This window comes from Rattus norvegicus, chromosome 15 (genome assembly GCF_021556685.1).
Source record: "Rattus norvegicus strain SHRSP/BbbUtx chromosome 15, alternate assembly SHRSP_T2T, whole genome shotgun sequence".
In the NCBI taxonomy this organism is placed as follows: domain Eukaryota; kingdom Metazoa; phylum Chordata; class Mammalia; order Rodentia; family Muridae; genus Rattus; species Rattus norvegicus.
The window spans coordinates 21,498,013-21,511,799 of NC_141548.1; the positions used below are offsets into that span (position 1 = coordinate 21,498,013).

General features: G+C 42.4%; 1 protein-coding gene across 3 annotated transcripts; it reads right to left on the bottom strand.

Moving 5' to 3' along the window:
- Positions 1-1,151: 1,151 nt before the first annotated feature.
- LOC134482258 (disks large homolog 5-like) lies at positions 1,152-11,570 on the bottom strand. 3 transcript variants are annotated; one of them, XR_015639111.1, is made up of 6 exons: positions 11,242-11,553; positions 8,362-8,793; positions 7,457-7,619; positions 6,168-6,316; positions 5,336-5,511; positions 1,152-1,752 (listed from the first exon to the last, which is right to left on the bottom strand). XR_015639111.1 is itself a non-coding variant. In XM_087587190.1 (5 exons), exons 1-4 carry the CDS (start codon positions 8,492-8,494, stop codon positions 5,361-5,363), a joined length of 579 nt encoding a protein of 192 aa, XP_087443316.1. In that variant the 5' UTR covers positions 8,495-8,503; the 3' UTR covers positions 1,155-1,752; positions 5,336-5,360. The 3 variants fall into 3 exon arrangements, 1 of the variants encoding a protein (XP_087443316.1); XR_015639110.1 differs by having other exon boundaries at positions 1,153-1,752; positions 8,362-8,589; positions 11,242-11,570; XM_087587190.1 differs by lacking the exon at positions 11,242-11,553 and having other exon boundaries at positions 1,155-1,752; positions 6,168-6,299; positions 8,362-8,503.
- Positions 11,571-13,787: the final 2,217 nt, after the last annotated feature.

Genomic DNA, 13,787 nt, shown 5'->3' on the forward strand with positions numbered 1-13,787 from the left:
ATTGGCATTTCTGTAGTGTCCAAGGATAATAAATATTTAATATGAGTTTCTAAGTCATTTAAGTTTCTTCAACTGTATTATGCTTATGTATATAGCCCATTTGAATTACGTTTTTTTAAATATAGTGTTTTAGTTTTTCAAATCTGTTTCAAATATAAGCCCATTAGTGAATGTGCACAGGGAAATAATGTTTAACAATTTCTGTAAATAGTCATTAAAAAAATCATTAATGACAAATTAGAAAATGCTCTCTCAATGAACTCACAGAATTGGCAGACAAGTTGTAAATAATAGAATTCATTACAAAAGTCCAGGACAGGGACTGGAGACATGGCTCATCTGTTTCAGAATTTGAATCCCAGAGGACCTAAGGGGCAATTAACAATTCTCTGTCACATCACATCCCAGTGAAATCCACTGCCCTCTGCTGGCCCCTGGCAGAATTGCATGAAAACGAATATGGGGAGGTGGGAGGGAGATGACAGGCATGTGGGGTAGCACCCACATAGAGGTAGGCATTCTGGGAAGAGAATAGGGATTTTATGGGATGAAACTGGAAAGGGACAGAATATTTGAAATATAGATAAAAATATCCACTACAAATTGCAAAAAAAGAAATAATTCAAAACTGTAAGACCTCTGCCCAAAAGAAGCTATGATATATATCAAAATGAACTCAGTAAAACATCATTATCAATAACAACAAACACACCAACAACAAAAATAGTAAAAATGTTCATTCCTCTACAATTGGTGGAATTCATTAAATGTGCAGTCATAGTTGATGCTATATTTCAAGGAATCCACAGGCATCAAACTCTGTGTGTCCTGAACATTTTACATTCCCATACTGAATTGTTTTCTTTCCTCTAATGTATTAGAGAAATACTTCTGTGTTTCTCCTTTGTTTGTCATTATAAAGGAAGCTAAATTTGTGAGCACAGGGATAAAGCAAGGATATATTTCATCATGAAGGGGGGTTCCACAGAGCATGACACACTGTCTACATCAAGAGCACAGTTTCCTGCACAGCTCTGGCTGGCTGTGAACTGATGATGAAGCCTACGCTGCATGAGACTTGCAGAAAACCACTGTTGCCTTACACTTGTGCTGTTACAGGAGGAAGAACCACACACGACTCAGGACCGGCTTGTGAGTGAAGGGTTAAAGGTCACATTTTTATTTATAGACAAACATTAATTTATTCAAGAACATTTTAAATTGGGGAGTCAATGAGTTCAATGTATATAGCCTTAGGAATATTAATTAATTAATATTAATTAAGTACACTAAAGTTAACAAATGAATAACAAAACTTCAAACTTAAACAAATAAAACCAAATGCATAAAACAACCAAACTTCAAACTAAAAACCAAATATAACAAGTAAATTAGTCAGCATTCAATTCCTGCTGATTTTTCAACATATAACTCCAGCCTGTTGCTGGCCTTGCAAACACAGCAGAACGGCAGGGAAGATGGTAAAAATCTCTTCAAGAGGAATGTAGACCTGCCTCATACAGGGTGGTTGGTTGTTGATGGACAAGTCGTCAAAGGGTTAAACGTGAGGCGTGTTCCATGCCACATCTCAAGGTCTTTCAAATCAGCCCAAGATTGGAACGGTTACAAGGACTGAGATGCGGGAGGAGTTGTCAATCTTTGCACCCTCAGTGCTCCTGGTGGACAGGTCTGTCTCTGAGAGCTGTAGTCCTGGTCTGGGCCATGGACAAGCGTCTGCTGGAGTGTTCAGACCTAGGGGTGGAAAAGGCCTGGTGAGGACCTGCCATGTCACTTCTCCCATACACAGTGCACAATTCAGCAGGATAATCCAGAATGATCTTTCATCTGAGGTCATTTTCTCATGCCCAAGTCAGAAGGGTAAGAGACCCCACAGGCCTGCATGTTTTCCCAGCTTTTAAAACTGCTAAAAATTGAACAGTGAACAGCAGATAATTCCAATCATACATATATATTATATTTTAAAATCATGTAGCAATGTCTCAACGTCAGTTGAGGAGAATGTGAACAACCTAGAAAACAATAGGAAGGCCTTGGAGGCCGGGCCATCACTGAAATGAAGACTATTATTATTCCTCCAGTGCAGGAATATGCCTGGGGTCCACTTACAACCTCAATATCTGCAAAGACCCAGAGAAAAAATATCTCAAGAAGTACATGCACACTGAAGTGATATTATATTTGGCAAGAATATACTGCATGGAAATCTTGCCAAGGGTAGGCATTGAACTCTAAAGGAGATACTCATGCAGAAAATAAACTATACCACTCCTTTGTTTATGGGTATCGTAAAACTCTTTGTGGGGAGACTTAAAGGCACTGGGTCAGATAATACAAGAGAGCTCAGACTGGAGGGATCAGTACACAATAGCCAGAATCTCTATGGATCACATACACTTCATGGATGGAATTTCTTTTTAAATGGACAGGAATAATATTCTGAGCTGCTCCTACCTGACAGATGCTGATAACTATGAGGAAAGTCACACACCCAATAAGACAGTTTATAAGTACAGGTAATCTACTTGGGTCCTCTCATCCTGTGCTTTCAAATCATCTCAGTGACACCGAAATGATGCTGCATCTTCTCAGCCAAGGCCTTTTGCTCAGTGAACAGTTTGTTCTGATTCAGGGCGTCCTACAGACTTTCCTACATTCTCTCCTCATCCTGATCATTAGAAGATTATATTGTCCATGGACACAGGCATGTATACAGAGACAGACAGACAGACAGACAGACAGACAGACATAAACACCTTTGAACTCACCCAAATATATTTGTTCACACATACAAGCAGAGTATTTTGCAGAATGTGCTTAGTTTCCCAGTTAATGGTAATAGAAGAGATCACCCAGTCTACTATTGTGGCATAAGAAAAAAAACCTGGAATGGGGTAAGTACACAGTGAGCATAGGCTAAAGACAGCTCAGCCAATAAAGTGTATTCCCCTGAAAATCAGAAATTAGAAATGTGACATCTAGGCCTGTTAGCCAAGCCCGCTTAGCAAGGTCACAAGGCTGTGCACAGGAGGCTGATTTCAGGCAACAGAGCACTGGGTGGGGGCAGGTGAGCCTCTTCTGTCCTCTGCTCACTGTTTCCCAGTGCATGCAAAGTGAGCTGCATTTTTCAATATGAGGTCCCTTTAGGATACAGTACCTGACAGGGCAGCCAAACTACCAGCACAAACAGCTAGGAAATCGCCATAACCACAATCCAAGGTAAAACTTGGACTGGGATGCTATCAGATATAATTCGAGTGAGATAAGGCTGACTGATTCAAAGTCAAATGCTGGCAGGTATAATCAAACTCAGCCACAGTCCATGGAAATGCTGGACAACATTGTACCTTTTCACTTTCTGACTGGTGGACTTCTGGATAATTTTGCTTCATGGCTGCTCTGAGGTGAACCACTACAACACTAATGTGCCACAGTTTCTCTGCTGACACCTACTTCTTGTTCTGGAATCGCTGTGTCAAAGGTTGAACTTTCACAAGAGTTGTACATGGCTTCTCACAGGGCTACCCATTTGACACCTCCAGCAATGTCTGAGGGTCATCACTTTCTAAACCCTCCTTACAGATGATTTTCACTCAGAACAAATGATTTTGAATAACAATAGTTAAGAGTGCCACAACCCAACACAGGGTGAGTGCTGTGGACTATTTTGAGCCTAAGTTTCTGTCTGTAGCAAAGATGTGATTCCACCTCAGCATAACTCCTGGACATCTTCTGCCTGCAGATTCAACTCTAAGCAAATTAATCTTTCAATTAACAATTTCCAGAGCAAACTCCAAAGCCAATGTATATTCAATCAAGTTTAGGTCGATCTAGAAAGAAAGTGGTGGCAGGTAACGATTAACATAACCAGGATGTTGAGAAGACACAACAAGCACGTGACCTTCCAGTGTTACTGCACACCGAGAGCAAAGGAGGCAGAAGAGCCCTGAGTCAGCAGTTTCCACACTCAGGTACATGGATTTCACACAGCAGCCTCTCCTCACATCCCTGTACCCTATTCCTGAGATTTCTCCAATAATGTCAATGTTGATGAATAGTTTTCCCACTGTAATAATTTCAATAGTAATCAAAACCCCATTAAGAACAGTTTAAAAATAATTGGAAACATTGCGTTTCCTCTTCTTCTCTCTTTTACATTTCTATATGTGTACATATAGACTAATACAATATATATAAATATGTGTCTGTGTTCAGAAACTTGTTGTGGTCACACACACACACACATATGCACAAACACACATATACACACACTTCTATATGTAAGCACCCATACCGCAAACACTTAAAACAAGCAACTCCCAATGTAACATATGTACCATAGCCATAACCATGTTCACACATCTGTGCCCAACGACATAAACACACACACACACACACACACACACACACACACACACACACACACAGAGTCAGAGAGAAATGGAGAGGGGGACGTAGGGAAGGAGGGAGGGGGAGAGAGAGAGAAAGAGAGAGAGAGAGAGAGAGAGAGAGAGAGAGAGAGAACTGAAATCATAAGTGAGAAGCAGAAAAGAATGAGGAGGCCATCCTTCTGGAAGCACAGTTGTTGAATACAGATTAGGCAAAGGAAATGTGTCAAGTGAGAGCTTAGACACTGCTATCCATCCCTTATAGAGTAAACCTGTACAGGGAATGCACTTCTTGGGCACATGAGGTTGAGAGAGTTGGAGAAAAATTTCCCTCTAACCCTCACATATCTCACACAAACCCTCACCCTGAGAGAAGTCTTTCTTACATCCCTGTTCATCCAGTCAGCTCCAGGACATAAGCTACAGGAAAGAACACTGAAACACTGACATAGAACAGGACTGACAAACTGCTTCTCAAGCTCCGTCACTATGAACACCATTTGGAAAGGCAGAAGGGACCATTTTCAATGTATGGGGAAAAGGAGAGAAAGTCCACAAGCCCCATCATAATTGACAATGGTATCCATTCTTTTGGCAATTGAACTGAACTCTAATCAGTTCTGGGCACTACAAAGACGGCTACCACATGGCATCCCTCTAGCATAATGGCATGTATGTGTGCAATGTGTGATCAACAGATCCCCCTTAAGGAAATGCATTTTCTAGTTGAGCAGGAGGATTTGGTTGTCAATCCTCCAGTTTCTTGCATGAAGCTAGAATCACAGAAAGTTTTGTAAATGGGCAAAGAAATGAACAACTGGATGAGACCTAGGAGAGTGTCTGGATAAGTTGGAGAAGGTTAAATTGGTTTGACTTGGTTTCTGCTTAGATATCAGGGAAACCTGCCCTTGATGCTTCATTCATCCTACCTGAGGCTGCTTGGTACACGGATTTTCATACTGGCTTCCCCACAGACCTTGTTGATTCCTTAATGGATTCTTCCAGTGCAATCTGATCCCTTAGAAGCCCTTTGTACTCATTCCATGCTCTCTGGGCATTGTTCTTCAGCTCAAAACACTCAGTTAGGAGCAGGCAGAAGCTGCGGCTGAGACACAAAGAAAAAATGGTGAATCCCAGCCAGTCTCCAACTTCCTCCCACTTCTCCAAGTCCATTCCTCCTTCTAGGGTCCTGATCAGAAGAGAGCCCCAGATTATAGTCCACGTCCACAGTAGCCATGGAGCATAACCTAGAGACAGGTCAAATGGAGAAAAGAGCAACATTCCAGAAGACTCAGGGCACTTCTCAAAAACCTGACACCATTGATTCAAGTTTTTCCTAGAAGTGGACTTAATCGTTATGTGTGCTTATATGTCCATTTTATTAGAATGTCCCTTGGAGGCCAATTTTTCTATGTGTCCTGTGTGTGTGTGTGTGTGTGTGTGTGTGTGTGTGTGTGTGTGTGTGTGTGTCCTATCAGAGCCCCAGAGCATCAGGATTGATTGATGACTCCATCATTGTGCACACATTTTTTATGTACAGGATCCCTATTTGGGAAGGACAATGACTGATGAATCTCACAGTCTCTTTCCATTTGTTCAAACTATCTACAAGAGGTAAAAATCCTAGAGCCTTCCTTAGAGACAGGCTTCCTGGTATGCTTCAAACACTATAAAGCCTGATCCTCACTTTATTTCAAAGATAAGAATGGGCTGACACATGCTGTGCCTAGTGCTGGGGTCACAACCTTGTAAGTTACTCACCAGTACCAGTCATTTTCCAGTGTAAGGTTTTTACATTTGACCAAAGCTCTATTGATCTGCTCGCTCATTTTCTTCATGTCGGTCATCACTTCCTCGTGCTGCATCATGAGCATCTCAGACTCAAACTTGTTCCTGTGGCAGGGCGTGGTCTAAGGATCAAATAACATTATGAATGAAGGAATCAAGAATTACATGAATTTAGACTGAATCCTGAACTACTCCAGCCTAGGACATGCCACGCCCTTAGTCCTTGGTACTGTGTGCATTTGGTATTTATTCAGTTTATTATTATGGACACAGGGACAGCAGTGCCAGGAAACAAAAGCAGGGAGCTGATTTGCTTGAGCTCCCTGACAGGGTTTGAAGGAATAGACTAGCTTGCCAAGAACATTCGAGGGTCCTGTGCCACCATCCAGGCTCCAACTTAAACCCATGAAGACTATTCTCCTGTTCTTCGGTAACAATTCTCAATCATACAATCTATTGCTACATGAAAACCCAAAGGAACATGAACAGTATTTACAGGGAAAAGAATTTATAGCACACACCAGGAGATTCCCATGTGCGTCCACCTGAGCAGATGTGAAATGTTGTACTGTTCAAAGTGAGGCTGTCAGCCACATCATTATCATGCCATGAAAATTGACACAGGATAATTCTCAGGCCAAATCAGAACACAGAATACCCAGATCTTAAATGATACACACAAACGCACTCACACATGCATACACACACACAAACTCACACAAAACACTTTCTCTCTCTCTCTCTCTCTCTCTCTCTCTCTCTCTCTCTCTCTCTCATACAATTAGAATGCCAAATAAATACAAGAGTGTGGCATTATCTCAAAATACAATCAATAAAATCAGAGAAAAGCAATGATACCCTGTTGACAGTGCAGTCACACACGTGAGGCAGCAAGAGGGATTGGGTCCCTCCAGCTCTTCACAGGACCTATTGAACCCAAAGCACCTCCACGTCAATTACAACAATGATTGGTCATAATCAGAGCACCTAGAAATTCCCACAACCCAACAACTGTCCAGGCTACTTAAACCACACAATGAGAGCTCACACACTACTACCCTTATTCCCAGACTGTGACTCAGGCCACAGGCTATGATTTACGTTTGTAGGAATCAAACAGCCTGTGCCACCATCTCATTCCCATCTGATCTTCACATTCTGATGCAATCAGGAAAGTGATTTTGACCATGAGCCCACCCTGGAGTTGTAGCCTACTGTGATGTGAGGAAATGTGGATTTAACAGAACTTGTACTGTGACTACCTGTCATTTAAATTCTTTCCTGGGTAATCTGCCAGGATTCTCCTGAGTTCATCTCTCTCCTTTTGCATCTTGTGGAGATCAGTTTTGAGGTTCTCCAAACGCTTCATTCTCTCCGCCTCAACAGGTGTCGTGGAGGGTTGGGATGATGCCTTCTGATCAGACTCTGTAGGTAGATAAACACCAGTAAACAGGCATATATGTGGATATAGTGTCAAGAAAAACTATGCTTAGTCTAAAACAGAAGTCTGAGGATGAACAGTTCTACAGATACAGTGACTCCCTGACAGAGCAAGAAAGCTATCTTTAAGCTGAACTCAGCTCAGTCCCTGTTCCCCACCATCATAGACATATGGTGACATATGCCATCATAGATATAGACCACACCTCCTACAGCCATTCTTCTGCACTCAAATTCTAAAGCTGGCCTAAACAAGAAGAATTCGAGGACCTTCTAACCTAATGTATGATGTGAGGCAGGTAAGTCCTTGAGTCCAAACTGTTTAACATCTTGAATCCCTAGTCACGTGTGTTCAAGTACAAAGTAACTGAGACCATGATATATGACCAGGAGAGTATCCCTCTTGGCATCAATTACCCACGTAATCTACAGGACACAGCTGAGAATGAAGTGCTTCCACAGCCTATCCTGAGAGAGACACTTTGTTATTCTTACAGACGCTCATTCTGGTATTCTTTGACACTGCCCATGACATTAAAGAGATCCAAGGAAAGCCCCTTGACATATAACAGTTCTTGGTTCTCTGTCAAACTAATGATCAGAAATTGTTGTGTCTGGGTCAGCCATTTAGGAAGACTGAGGCTCTAAATCATACGTCCTACTCCTGGAAGGACCAGCTCAAGCCAACCTCCTCCAGGAAGCTCCCCTTGCCCTGCCCAGTACTCACGTGACCTTCTCAAGGACCTTTCCATTCGTCTTGTTCTCCAACGTGATAGAAGGCTGGCCTCCCTCTGCCTTGGTCTGGTCTCTGCACGGATATGATTGTCCCTCCGAAAGAGACTGAGGATCCTGGAGAACATGCCTCCTCGGGAACCCATTAGGAAATGAAGGGAAATGGCTCAGGCAGTTGGTGTCACCGCAACACTGCTGACATCACAGAACATTCTAGTGTTTCCTGGATACAAGAGAATTTCCAGGGAAGACACTACCGGTGATGTTACTGGGAAATGCCATAGCTTACTTGCTGACTACCTCCACCCAGATTGACCAGTTTCTGCAGTGGCTTTTCCAGAGAATCACTTTTGAGCCAGGGAACACCCATTCGCACACTCTCCTTCCACAACTTCAGAGTTCTCACTGCTTCATTACAACTCAGTTGCTGGGGAGAGGGAGAGTTGGTTAAAGCCTGGATATGGACAGAACATCTTTGTTAACAGCCAAAATCTAAAGACCTTGGATGATGAATATTCTTCTTCCTGAAATGTATAAACCCAGGATCCAGGGTCCATGTGTGTGACATATAATCCAATTCCCACAATTTTTTCTGTTCCCTAGAGGCCAATATTTCTTTTCCTACACCTTTAAATGTATGCAAGTTGGAGAATGTTGTTTCATGGACTGTGCCTTGGGAGGAGGAATGGTTTCAAAATATTCACCCATGTTTTTTCCTGAAATCTCTGTCTTACAATCCCATTTTGTGCAATGGAACCTCGCTTTTTCTGGCAACATAGGTGCTCACATCTAGGACAAACATCAAACTGTAAACTTTCTGTCCATTCTTAAAAGTTAAAATCCCCAAAAGTGAGGGACCTGAGACCCAGCGAGAGCCATGGAGGGGCAGAATGCAGAGGTGCTGCTGGCCAAGGAAGAGCAGGAGGAAGCAGAGAAGCTGTAGCACATCATGGTGCACAGGAGCTAGAACTGGAGTTTGACCTGGGCAACCTGCTGGCTTCACTCAGAGGACCTACAGGGTGCTCAACCATCATTTATAACTGGGTATCTGGTGCCCTCATCTGGCCACCGAGGGAACTGCATTCAGAGGAACCACAGACAAAAGTCATCCAAAGAACAATTCACCAAAATAAATAAAAATGAATACATTTTTCTTTCAAAAAGACATACAAAAGTATGGGCAAGTCAAACAAAACCCAAAGAAACACAAGAAATGAAATATTTCACAACAACCCAAGAGTGCAAGAAACAGCATAAAAACAATCTCTTAACCCTATAATAATTCTATATGTATTTCTTGAAATAGCAGTTGCAGTAAGCAACCAGGCTGCAATGCTCTTATAAGTTCCATAGCCTCATCAACCCTTCATAACAATCTCCACCTATTTGATTTTTCCTTAATTACAAATATGTGTGAGTTAGAATCCTGCATCTCTCTGTGATCGAACTGTAAACTGTAGCCAATGTAACACTGGCAATCATTAACCACACTCTTTAAGTTTCCCTTATAACACCTGAGCACAGCCATAACTTTGGAAAGCAACATTCACCCTCCACCAAACTATCTATCCTCCAAAATCCAGTCTCTCCAAAACACCAAGTCCATTCCTCATGCTATAAAGTATGACGGCCAAGCCTTGCATATGAACGAACGATGCTGCAGGCTCTAATACCCCAACAAAGAGACATTGCCCTAAATTCTTTTATAAGTCCGGTTTCCATGATAAGAGTTATATTCAAATAGTATCCCAATCTAGACCTGTTCCCCTGGGTTGGCTCATGGCACTTGTTGTCTAGAATGACTCCAGTTTTAAGCCAACTTTCTGTTACCAATGTTACAAATTTTTAACCATACCCAATAACCTAAAAGCCAGTAACCTATAGCCAAGAAATGTAGAGCGTATTATATATTTAAAACCAAACAGAAAAAAATGAAGTGATTACACATAACTTTAGTATTTAGATCAAACACCATTCTTACTTTTTGTAGCTGTCATTTTTAAAAGAAGCACCTTATTACCTGTTGAATCCAGTAATCACAATCTAAGATTTTTCTAAGAGAAACAGACATCAGCTCCATTACCATAGAAGCTTTGAAGCTGCTGGCACCTTGAAGGCCAGCTAGTGTAGACATTTAGCCAGCCCCCTGGGGAGCTTCCCCAGTGGACAGACCTATGCTCCTAGCTACATTCCTCCATTGAGGCCGGATTCAGTCAGAGACATGCATGACAGTTAACACCAGAGATAACCAGTTATCTAGGATGCAGGGCTCCAAAGGTCAATTGAAACTCTTTTTATTTATTTGTTTCTTTCTTGAAAGGACTTAAAACTAAATCAAGGGGGGAATCAACCAGCATTTAAAGTTTTCACCATTTTTTTTCTCTTAAACCTGAAACACAAAACATTCAAGCAACGAGAAGCAAAAACCCAGACATAAATTGACATCCGTGGACAGCTTGGTGCACCAAGGACAGACAACAGACATAGAGGGAAGGAGCTAGATGGTGTCCCACCAAAAGGTCCCAGATATCGTACTTAAAGGACCCAGAACCAGAGATAAGCACTTCTCCAATAGGAGCCAGCAAGGAGCCAGGACGTCTGCCTCCCTCCTTCTGTCCCCAGGAGAGCTCCAAAAAAGCTTAAGCTCATTTTCCTTCTTTCACCAAAGCATCTGTGGAGAGTCCAGAAGGACTGTTTTTCTCTTAAACCCATTTTCTCTCTTGTCTAGGGTATAAACGGTCTCTAGTCAGGGTCCAAAGACTAAAAGCATCTATGAGAATTGACATCACTTCTTTAGGTTTTAGCATAACTCTAAAAGAACACATACACAAAAAACATCATCATTCCCTTGTCGCTTTTTACAAGGTTTACTCACCACTAGCCCAAATCTTTATTTTTCGTTGCACATGATTTCAATTCTGGTGGTCCTTCTGGATCTTGATTACTGAGGCCTTTTGTGGCCCATTTTCCCCTCTATATCCCTCCTTTTTCACCGGCCGGATTCCTGGCATGATCTCATTGAGTTGTCCTCTCCAATCCCAGTGGAACCTCCATTTGGGACCCCTGCATCATTACCACACTAGAACCGGTCGTGGGCCTGCGAGAAAGCCGTCCAGGCTTTACTGAGATTTCCTTACATACAAGAGACAAAAGCAGTGGTAAAGTACTAGACGCGTCTCAAAGTAGCAGGTGGAAGACCCCACCAGGAACCAGGAAATAACGTCCTGGAAAGTCCCCACCCCAAAACAGGGCAAGAGCAGCTGCCAAGGTCATCAACAACCTCTGGCCACAGCAGGCTGAAAGGCTCAGCCAGGGGGAAGGGAAACACCCCAGGGTAGGGCCCAACACTTGTGTTTATAGCAAGATAAAAAGAGAGTTTTTTACAGAAAACACCAACCGCCAAACGTATTCAGTAAGTTAGGGTTAGTATTTGGTTTATTTTAGTAGCGGGACGCTGGGTGTCATTCTGTCCTCATATGTTCACTGAAGTGTCGGACCTTACACGGTAAATGTGTTAATGCTGAAAGAAAGGTAGGTTCACAGGGTGCTACAGCAATCACAGTACACTAGGCAGGCCAAGTTCCCTTTTGTCTTTTATTGCATATTTTTTATGTGCATTTCAAATGTTATTCCCTTTCCTGGATCCCCAAACAGAAGTCCCCTATCGAATCCCCCTTCCATTCTTCTCTAAGGGTTTCCCTACCCGTCTGCCCACCTTCCTCCCCCCATATTCCCCTAAACTGGAAGGTCCAGCCTTGGCAGGACCAAGGGCTTCTCCTTCCACTGGTGCCCAACAAGGCTGTCCTCTGCTACACATGCAGCTGGAGCCCTGGGTCAGTCCATGTATAGTCTTTGGGTAGTGGCTTAATCCCTGAAAGCTCTTGGTTGGCATTGTTGTTCTTATGGGGTTGCAAGCCCCTTCAGCTCTTTGAATCTTTTCTCTAATTCCCCAACGGGGATCCTGCTTTCAGCTCAATGGTTTGCTGCTAGCGTTGGCCTCTATTTGACATGCTCTGGCTGTGCCTCTCAGGAGACAGCTACATCTGACTCCTGTCAGCATGTACTTCTTAGCTTTATCAATCTTATCTAGTTTTGGTGGTCATATATATGGGCTGTATACCAATGTGAGGCAGTCTCTGCTCCAAACTTTGCTTCCATACCCCCTCCTATGAATGCTTTTGTTCCCCCATTTAAGAAAGAGTGAAGCATGTGCACTTTGGTTGTTCTTCTTGAGATTCATGTTGTCTGTGGATTGTAGCTTGTATAATTTAAGCTTTTGGGCTAATACCCACTTATCAGTGAGTGAATACCATGTTTGTTTTCCTGTGATTGGGTTACCTCACTCAGGATGATATTTTCTAGTTCAATCCATTTGCCTATGAGTTTCATGAAGTCATCGTTTTTGATAGCTGAGTAGTAGTCCATTGTGTAGATGTACCACATTTCCCTTATCTATTCCTCTGTTGAAGGGCATCTGGGTTCTTTCCAGCTTCTGGCTATTATAAATAAGGCTGCTGTGAACATAGTGGAGCACGTGTCCTTCTTGCATGTTGGAGCATCTTTTGGGAATATGCCCAGGAGTGATATAGCTGGGTCCTCAGGTACTGCAATGTCCAATTTTCTGAGGAACCTCCAAACTGATTTTCAGAATGCTTGTACCAGTTTGGAATCCCACCAACAATGGAGGGGTGGTCCTCTTTCTCCACATCCTCACCAGCATCTGTTGCCATCTGAGTTTTTGGTCTTAGCCATTCTGACTGGTGTGAGGTGGAACTCAGGGTTGTTTTGATTTGCATTTCCCTGATGACTAAAGATGTTGAGCATTTCTTTAGGTGCTTCTCAGGAATTCGATATTCCTCAGCTGGGAATTCTTTGTTTAGCTTTGTACCCCATTTTTAATAGGGTACTTTGGCTCTCTGCAGTCTAACTAGTTGAGTTCTTTATAGATTTTGGATATGAGCCCTGTATCAAATAAATTGGTAAAGAATCTTTTCCTAATGTGTTGGTTGCCATTTTGTCCTAATCACAGTGTCCTTTACCTTACAGAAACTCTGCAGTTTTATGAGATCCCGTTTGTTGATTCTTGATCATAGAGCATAATCCATTGGTGTTTCGTTCAGGAAATTGTACCCATTGCCCATGTGATCGAAATTCTTCTTCACGGTTTCTTCTAAATAGTAAGCAGAACTTACACTATGACTTCTGCAGTTGATGGTTTCTGCACAAAACATTGTGTTTTTTCCTATATAGAGATGGCCTCAGTCTGAGATATGTAAAGTTACCTGAAAAGGGGAATAAGATGAGGAACACTCTCCTGGGTACTGGCACAGAGAGGGCCACACAGGCTTGCTCAGTTCATTGTATTTTCTCTAGCATCTATGTTACATTAATTTGAGCAATAACAAATTATACTGCACTCTC

Coding starts and splice junctions, on each gene's coding strand:
- LOC134482258 (XM_087587190.1), bottom strand. CDS start 8,494: ATGTTCTCCAGGATCCTCAGTCTCTTTCGGAGGGACAATCATATCCGT. Junction 6,300..7,456: donor GGAAAGAATTTAAATGACAG/GTAGTCACAGTA, acceptor GCCCTGCCACAG/GAACAAGTTTGAGTCTGAGA. Junction 5,512..6,167: donor CTGGAAAATGACTGGTACTG/GTGAGTAACTTA, acceptor TTTGTGTCTCAG/CCGCAGCTTCTGCCTGCTCC.